We start from the raw sequence: 9,758 nt of genomic DNA, 5'->3' as shown, positions 1-9,758 counted from the left end.
TAGCATGGTGTCCTCTTACTTTCTGGCAAATCTTGGAAAGTTTATTGAGATCACTGCTTTGAATTCATTCTGTTACATTGGAAACATCAAGGGCCTCAATTAGGGCAAGATTTCCTTGCAGTGAAGAGATGACAAAAAGAGCCGTACAAATAGACCATAACAACTGTAGGAGATTAAGTGTCTCAAGGCCACAAGAAAAGTAAACACCAAGTAACAGAGGCATTCACCACATGATAAGATCAAACAGTGCCATAATTATTGTGCTTTAGGAATCTTGTGAGACCAAAGAATGAAAGCAGTTTCAGTGTAAATTAAGTGATTTTCACAAAAAGGCACATAATATAACATTTTTAAGATGAAATTGTGTACTATAGTGCTTCATTCATGTGTCATAAATACAAGCTGTAAGAGATTAGTAAGCACCAAATCATCTACAAAATTAAGTGTGTGTAATGAAAAGTGCTTTCACCTCCTTGGAAAACCTGCTTGCAGAAAGTACCATGCACGAAATGGTGTTTATGGTTATTTTTCTAGAGTGAAGAATGATTACAAAGGTTGGATTATTTTTTCAACTGTATTTTCAATCAATATTTCATTATTTTCTTCTTCTTATTTTCACATATGTTTCTTAGGTTCTGTACTAACAGCAAATCTATGTGTTCCTGTGTTTTTTTCCTTAGTTTGTAACATCAGAAAGATTCATTGTAGCTTTCCTCATATGTCATGTAAACTTTTATGATTTTGTTGTCATGTTTCCACAGAATTTATTTTGCAAGTGCCTGTGGTTGTTTAGTATATCAATATTTTCTCTTTGTTCTCTGCATATGGGCTCTAGCTGACAATTTCCAACTGAGAGTATTTTGTCTACCATACAGTTTTATAAGAAAACTGATCAAACCAGAAGTCATTTCTGTGTTCTGACTGCATTTTCATTTTTACATTATATCAAGGCTTTATTTCTAGTGAATAAAAATATGTATTTACGATAAAAAACTGGCACATAAAAGATGTTGTTTATATAATTTCTTACATATTTTATGCTATAATGTAACAGATTTGTTACATTACAAGTACTCACTCTTAGGGTGTATGCTTTTCTATATGAGATTCATTCCTTTTATTTCCTTTATTCTAATATTTAGTAATTTTCAAAGAATAAGCCATAATAAGTAATCATTTACTCTCACTGCCATAATATTCCAAAAGCTAGCAAAGTTTTCATTCTTTTTAGCATGTCTGTTGATAACTCATTGTTTCTACTATTCAGTGAGTGGTCTTCTCTACTTCTAAATGATTTACACTCTACTATAACATTTCTGACTATATTTAAATTTTTAATGAAGACATACAAAACCATGTAAACATACAGAACCTGTCCTAGTATTATGTTGTATAAAAACTTGCCTATGGGACTGCCTGGACATTATTTTTGTGATACGCCTTATCTGAATTAATCATTTATTTGTGGTAGCCAGCTAATTCAGTTCTCCATAGAGGAACTGAATAGATCAAATCTGTGAACATAAGTCCATAGTGCACTGTCCTGAGAACTTTCTAGTCCGCAGCCTTTGCTGTTTTATGAATCAGGAAGATTTTTGTGCTTACTTTTTACACTGGACTAGCAGAAATTGGTTGACAGGTGGGATGTGAGTGTTTTGTGTCCAACACTGCAAGCTGGCATTCTAAAAATATGGTTCTTTTACATACGAAAGCCATCATGAAGCGATTGTTGTACCGTGTTCACCTGTGCTGTAAATGAATATATCTCGTGATGAATGATAAAGCCATTCCTGTGCAAGTTCTTACTTTTGTGGATGTGTAATATGAAGCAGCGAGCACTCATGTAGTGCCAACCTTCCCAAGGAAAGTGCATCTTGTTCATCCTGCACTACCACTTTACCTGTGGCTGTCTGGTAATTGGGCATCTCTGGTTGGAGCTTACTTCCTCTGGTCCCTACACCCTGCAGAAGAGGAGGTCATGTCATCCTCAACAAATCATATGTGTTAAGCTGTAAAGGCTGGTCATGAATTGTGTCTGGATAACTTAGAGGTATAGCATTTGCCTGCTTAAGGTCATGGTTCCTGTACAAGTCCTAGGCTGCCACACAGTTTTGGATAGTGCTCACTCAGCTGCATTCATTCTGGAAACAGTAGCAATACTTTTCTGTATTAGTTTTTAATAACTTAAGCCAGCTTACTTTACTAACTGCTTCACTATTTATTATAATACTTCAACATTTCACTCTGGTTGGTTCGAAAGAGGTAGGGCTTGTTCCCACCCCCACCCCCCCACCCCCCCTCTCTCCCTCCCCCAACATGTCCTTCCCCACCTGCAGCAGCCTATGTGCTAGGCTTGTTTAAATGTTGGCTGTACTCTATTTATTTTGGTGAATTTGGAAAATACCTTTCTGTATTGCAGTATTCAGTGTATGTTATTTACTTATATATTGACGGATCATATGATAATCAGCTCTGAATGTTGTTATAGCTTTTGTTTAAAAGTATATTGAGGTGCAAGGTTTTATTAATACTACCACTAAAATATAAATGCTTACATTGATATAAGCAGTGAAGATCAGTAATTATCAGTTGTCTATTTTAAAAACAAGCTTATGCATATATACGTTAACAGTTTTACAAGGAGGCTTTACAATTTGAAATCTTTTATTGCATGGCAACATTTCCCTATTAATTACTGCTTCAGTTTATTCTTCGGTATCTCAAAATCAGGTGGTAGTCTGTTGTAAAAAATTGTCAGTATTGTATGTGGACTGCAGCCTGGAGCCTTTTTATTGTTTGTAATTGTGTGAAGTAACATCAAAGGGCTGATTAAGATCAGTGAAATACAAATAAACACAGACTTTTGGGTATAATTGTGGATGAACACCTGTCATGGAAAGAGCAAATGGATCATATTTCTAAGAAAATAAGTACAAATATATATTTTTAAAATGGGTTTCAGCCTTGCTGAACCATGATAACTTAAAGCAAATGTATTTTGGATTGATAATACTGCATCTTCAGTGTGATATCTATGCATTCATCATTTAATGCAATAACACTGTAGTAATCTCGTAGAAGCTGTTATCAAATAATCCCATGTTATACTAGTTGGTTACTGGTTCTATATATCATATTCATGGTAAACATTATGATATGGGACGTGTCAACAGAATAAACATAGAATATATACACTGAAGTGACAAAATTCATGGGATACCTCCTAATATCATGTCGGACCTCCTTTTGCCCTGCATAGCTCAGCAACAAGTTGTTGGAAGTCCCCTGCAGAAATACTGAGCCATCCATGACTGCTAAAGGGCTGCCTGTGAAGGATTTTGTGTGTGAACTGATCTTTTGATTGTGTCCCATAAATATTTGATTGGATTCATGTCGGGTGATCTGGTTGGCTAAATCACTCACACGAATTGTCCTGAATGTTCTTCAAACTAATTGCAAACAGTTGTGGCCTGGTGACATTGTGCATTGTCACCAATAAAAATTCCATCATTGTATGGGAAGTGGTCTCCAAGTAGCCAAACATAACCATTTCCAGTCAATGATTGGTTCAGTTGGATCAGAGGACCCAGTCCATTTCATGTAAACACAGCCCACATCATTATTGTGCCACCACCAACTTGCAGAATGCCTTGTTGACAACCTGGGTCCATGGCTTCTTGGGTTCTGCACCACACCATCAGTTCTTAAAGGCCACAGTTTTCCTGTCTTCTAAGGTTCAACCGATATAGTCACAAGCCCAGGAGAGGCACTGCAGGCAGTGTCACGCTGTTAGCAAAGGCACTCACATTGGTCATCTACTGCCAAAGCCCATTAATGCCATATTTCACCGCAGTGTCCTAATAGTTACATTCCTCGTATGTCCTTCATTGATTTCTGCAGTTATTTCATGCAGTGTTGCTTGTCAGTTAGCACTGAAAACTACAGAAATGCCATTGCTCTCCTTCGTTAAGTGAAGGCCACAGGCCACTGCATTGTCTGTGGTAATGCCTGAAATTTGGTATTTTTTGGCACATGCTTGACACTGCGGATCTCGTTATGCTGAATTCCCTGAAGATTTCCTAAATGGAATATTCCATGCCTCTAGCTCCAACTACCATTCTGTGTTCGAAGTCTGTTAATTTACATCATGTGACCATAATCATGTCATCGACCATTTCACATGAATCACTTGAGTACAAATGACAGCTTGTAATCTTATCCTCCCACGCATCATCACTAAATTTCTCTTAGTCTCTTCATTATTTTCAAAAGCTTTGAGAGGTGTAAGATATACAAAAGAAAAACTTTTTACTTATCTTCATTTTCTCTTCTTGTTGGCTCCAAGTCTTGCATCTAGAGGTACACTCTTGTGGCTGAAATTTTGATTTAACGGTGTGGGTTCCTGATGACTAAATAACTGATGAAGATTTGCCTGTGTATTTCTTGAATTTTATTCTTTGTCACATTATTAAATATCATACCATTTTTACAATTACAACTTAATATTCCAAATTACATTTTTAGTGACGATTACATAAATAGGTCTGTCTCCATCAGAGGCAAATCCACTACTCCTTACATTCTGTGGTACTCAGAATATTCCAAAAAGTTTACAAAGCAAAAGAGTTTACAAACTTTCTTGACAAAAGAAGAATCATCACCAAGATATAACATTATTTTATAAATGAATCCAGAAATAAATTTAATAATTAGTGTTAGATTGTGCAATTAATAATATGAATTTTAAGTGTACCAGAAATTTTGTAATTTCAAATATTTTTAAAAGAAGAGTAATTATCTTTTAGTACATATCAATTGTAACAAATTTATTTATTTTTATACATTTTAACCTGAAATATAATACATTGTATACAAAATCATATGAAATTCTTTTAGTGAAATAGCTGAAATAATGTTCACGTGTACAAGATTCGAGATTAATCCTGGTATCGGTTATTTCTGTAACAAAAAGTTAATGTTAGAGGAGGGTGTCCCATTACAAGCTCTGCCAGTGCACTGCCCTTTTATACCTTGTGTATGCAATACTACCACCATAAGTATATGTGCGTATCACTATCCCTTGACTTTGTCACCTCAGTGTGTCTTCCTCTCGCTCTTTCTCTCTCTTTTGCTATTAAGAAATAATTGCATTAATCAGAACTTACAGCACTGTCAGTCAGTTACACATTCTAGCATTTCATTGCAGTCAGACATTAAATATCTACTGCTATTTAAACCCTCCCTGAGACAGTTCCATGCATTATGGTTTTCAGCAATATGCATTCATTTTGATAATGCGTATTTTCTAACGTCTTCTATCCACATCCCACTAGGTCAATATTTTAGTCCATCAGAGGAGGGAAATATAAAACTCAAACTAAAATTAGTATCAAAAGATATACCTTGTTCTCTATCTGCTGGTGTTGACACTTCATTATTCAGAACATTGTGCGTGTTTAAGTGACGAATCATGCGTGCTTCATTTCTTGCAGCATTTCAAAGAGTTTTAGTGCAAATAGTGCAGCAAACATCCTCTCAGATCGTGGTGTGATATTTCCACCTCTATGACTTTTTTCCATCCTTTGTGTGATTATCATTGCTGAATTTAATTAGTGTCAAAACACTTTTTGTTATGTTCCCTATAACAGATGTAAAAGTTGCAATGGAGACCAGTACTCACTTGGGGAAGAACCAAAATTCCTTAATACCATGAATTTTGCAGTTCATGAGAAATTTGATGACCAAAATTTGTTTTGTTTCCACGCAGCAACCAGAGTAAGTGAGCCAGTCAGAAAAACTGTGACAAAGGCAGATGAATGCTGGTTGGTGCTTTACTGAAAGGCTAACACTTTTAATCTTTTCCCATGAAATTGCCAGGAAATGTTGAATTATTCTCATCAAATATCATCTTGTAATGCGTAAGATCACAAATTACAGTTTCATAAAGGGGACATTGAGAGGGTATGATTGGACTTCAATTCCACTATTCGGCGGGTCATTCCATGTCAAGTCACCCAGGCCTTGACACCAACCATGTCAGATTTTGATGAAACTTGGTACAATTACTTCTTTTATCATCCTGGAAGCACTTGTAAAATTTTTTTGCTCTATCTCTTATAGTTTTTTTTATATAAATTTTTAAAGTTTTTAGATTTGGCGTTGTTTCAGCAGTCGGAAATCGTAACTTAAACGTGTCCTCACAACTAAAAAAATTTGTATGTTAAAGAATACTCAAGATATCAGTATGAAATTTTGGAATAAGTTTTGTGTATTATATCTAAATGTTAAAAAAATTACCATAAAGATATATTAAAATCTTCCAAATGAAAAAAAATTACAAGTAGTTGTTTTTTTTTTTTTTTTTTTTTTTTTTTTTTTTTTTTACAAAAACTGCAATATCTAGAGTCTCAGACCTGATAGAAAGCTCAAATTTGTTTTAAAATACTCTTAATTGTATGGCTATTAGAGAAAAGAAAAATTATGTTGGCTTTTTAACCTGTTCAATAGTTATCTAATTTTTTAAATAATATTAATTATATTTTAAAAATAAAAAGTACCAAGTGACTTAGACACCAAAAATAATTTTTTGTCTTCTTGGAGTAACAATGTATGCTTGGATTTTGTTTTGTTATTCCTGTGTTTTGAAGTAAAAAATTATTACAGTGTTAAATAGTGCTTGGATAGTATTTTATTAAGTTTATTCGAACTTTCAGTAAGTACTGTTACTTAGTTTACAGTGATTCTTTTCCAATATCCTATAAAAGTAACCAGGACAGTAATCAGACCAAAAGTGAAATCAGTATGTCAGATATTCAAACCTGTAGTGTAGGGCTATTTAAAAAATCCGACTGTTTCCAAACAAGCTACACACCTTCAAAAAAGTTACAAGTGGTACCTGAATTGAGTGAGGAAGAAAAAAATTTGATCCACTTACGATCTGGAATTAATCTGTGTGAATTTAAGAATATATGTTCACACCACAGCTACTACTTTTTAAATGTTTTTGAAAAGTATCAAACAACATGTGTAGACCCACTAAAAAAAAAACACAAAAAGCCCATCAAGTCGTTGAGAAGTGTAGGCTTGGATCTCTCTAAACAATTACTGACAATAAATAGTAGCATAAAACCTGGACAAAAGCTTTGCTCAACATGCCGTAACTTTTGTGAGGAAAAATTAAGAGTTGAAGTCAATGAAAGTGAAACAGATGATGAAGTCATGGAATCCAGAAATGAATCCCTTGTACAAACAAACATTGCTCTTGATAATTTAGGTTTAACACCGATAAAGCTTCATGGCTTGTCAGAACAAAGTAAAGGGTCTTATTTTAAAAGGAAGGTTAGTAGTATTGAAAAGACTGCAAAAAAAGGCGGTTTCAAAAGCATTAAAATATGATGCACCAAGTTCTGATGATGACGAAGAAGATACAAGTGTGGTTGAGAAAGCAAAGGATTTTGATGTAATGATTTCTCTTATGAAAGAGAAGATGTCATCTGTTGGAGGTCTAGAAAAATCCAGATTCTGACCTTGGCTCCAGATTCTTGGAGTCGAAATAAAGTGATGAAAGAATTTAATGTAAGTGAGTACATGGTGTGACAAGCTAAAATCTGAAAAGGGTATTTTGGAAACTCCTGGTCCAAAATAAGGTAAAACTCTTTTTGAAAATACAGTAAGACTTGTAACAGATATTTATGAAAAGGATGAAAGTTCCAGAGTGCTACCTGGAACAAAAGACAAAGTAAGTGTTCAAAAAAATGTGTACATGCAAAAAAGACTCATTTTGTGTAACTTGAGAGAACTCTATTATTCTTTCAAATTGGATAATCCCGAGGTAGAAGTAGGATTTTCAAAATTTTGTTTCTTGAGACCTAAATGGTGTATCCTTGCTGGTGCTGCAGGCACACACACTGTATGTGTATGCAGTATCCACCAGAATGTTAAACTATTATTGGATGCTGTGAAAATTGAAGAATCTTATAAAGACCTAATTAAGATGCTTGTGTGCAACACGGAAAACCAAAACTGCATGCTACATCATTGCAACAGCTGTCCTGCAAATGCTGCACTAACTGAGTACTTAACTGAAAAACTAAGTGAAGATTATGATTTAGAAGAAGAAATTGTAATCAGTCAATGGGTTAACACAGACAGGGCAGAAATGATCAAACAGTCTATCAGTGTTGAAGACTACATTTCTTTATTGGTTAGGTCATTGGAAAAGCTCACCTCGCACTCATTTATAGCAAAATCCCAATCAGCAGCCTTTAAAAGATTGAAAGAAGACCCACCACCCAAAACAGCAATTATTGTGATGGATTTCAGTGAAAATTATTCCTTTGTTATATAAAATGAGATCCAAAGTTACCACTGGAATAGAGGTGGTTGTACTCTACACCCAGTTGGAGTTTTCCTAGGAAATGAGGAAAGCAATGTTTTTGGTTCCAACCACTGTTTTATTAGTGATGACCAAGAACATGACACTGGTTTTGTTAACTTTGTACAAAAAGAAATTACAAAGTGGCTGTCATTACATCATACTGACATTGACTCAGTTCACTACTTTTCAGATGGTTGTGCTGGGCAGTACAAAAATAGAAACAGTTTTAAAAATTTGACTGAACACTTGAGAGACTTTAATTTGAAGGCCCAACACTCTTTTTTTGCAACAAGTCATGGGAAGTCAATTTGTGATGGCCTAGGAGGAACTATTAAAAGAATTTTAAGGAAAGCCAGTCTACAGCTTTCAGATGAAGAACAAATAATGACAGCAATCGATGTGTACAAGTTTTGTGAAAAAAATATTGAAAACATTCATTTTCACTTTATTGACCAAAAAGAAGCTGATTTGCTACGGTTAAAACTAGAAAAACATTTTTTCAGCAACCCGAACCATTCCTGGAACAACAAGTTTTCATAACTTCAAACCACTTCCAGCAAACAACCTTGAAATTAGAAGGACTACAGATAGTGTAAAACCCTCCTTAGTCTTTTCTTTCCGTTCTTCTACTGATTGGGTTTGTGTTGAACCATGCAAATCATAATGGTAACTGGTACTTTGGACAGGTAAAAACAATATTCAATGATGAAGAAGATGCAGAAATTCTATTTCTACATCCTTCAGGACCAGCTGCATCATTTTATTGGCCTGAAAGAGAAGATTCTTGCATAGTGCCTTTGGAGCACATAGTCTGTGTAGTAGACGCACCTCAATCAAGCGGCACTGGAAGAATGTATTACTTCAAAAAAGACTGTATCAAAAGAACTGAAAGCTCTTGGATGAAGTGGAAAAACAGTTTGAATCAGCATTAATGTTTATTAAAAAGACAAAATTACTCAAAAAATTCAATGTTTCAAGCAATAAGTTGGGTTATACATAAGTGTTGTAAGAACACTATCTTTGTACATAATTCTAATGTAATCTACTATAATTAATAAACATGTTAAAAAGCCATCATTATTTTTGTTTTATCAAGTAGCCTATATGTTTAAGAGTAAATTAAAACAAATTTGAGCATTCTATCAGGTCTGAGACTCTAGATATTGCAATTCTTATAAAACAAAACATCCGTTAAAAAAAAAAAAAAAATACATATATATTTTTTTTCATAGAAAATATTAATATATTTTAATAGTATCATTTTTATCTTCAAATATGTATAATAAATAAACTTGCTGCAAAAATTCATGATGTTATCTAAAAGAGTTTTTAAGATAAGCAATTTTAAAGTTTTGAATACAAATTAAATTTACCATTTCCG

At 34.1% G+C, this 9,758-nt stretch overlaps 1 protein-coding gene across 1 annotated transcript in view; it reads left to right on the top strand.

The window, feature by feature from the left end:
* Positions 1-126: 126 nt before the first annotated feature.
* The window catches only part of LOC126481579 (probable 2-oxoglutarate dehydrogenase E1 component DHKTD1 homolog, mitochondrial), a 335,870-nt gene continuing 326,238 nt past the window's right edge, over positions 127-9,758 (top strand). The window contains exon 1 of the mRNA XM_050105438.1: positions 127-554. Within this exon, the coding sequence (XP_049961395.1) occupies positions 356-554 (199 nt within the window). The 5' untranslated portion in view covers positions 127-355. The remainder of the gene's footprint in view (positions 555-9,758) is intronic.

The sequence above is a fragment of the Schistocerca serialis genome, chromosome 5, assembly GCF_023864345.2.
Source record: "Schistocerca serialis cubense isolate TAMUIC-IGC-003099 chromosome 5, iqSchSeri2.2, whole genome shotgun sequence".
In the NCBI taxonomy this organism is placed as follows: domain Eukaryota; kingdom Metazoa; phylum Arthropoda; class Insecta; order Orthoptera; family Acrididae; genus Schistocerca; species Schistocerca serialis.
This window is presented reverse-complemented; position numbering and strand designations above follow the sequence as displayed.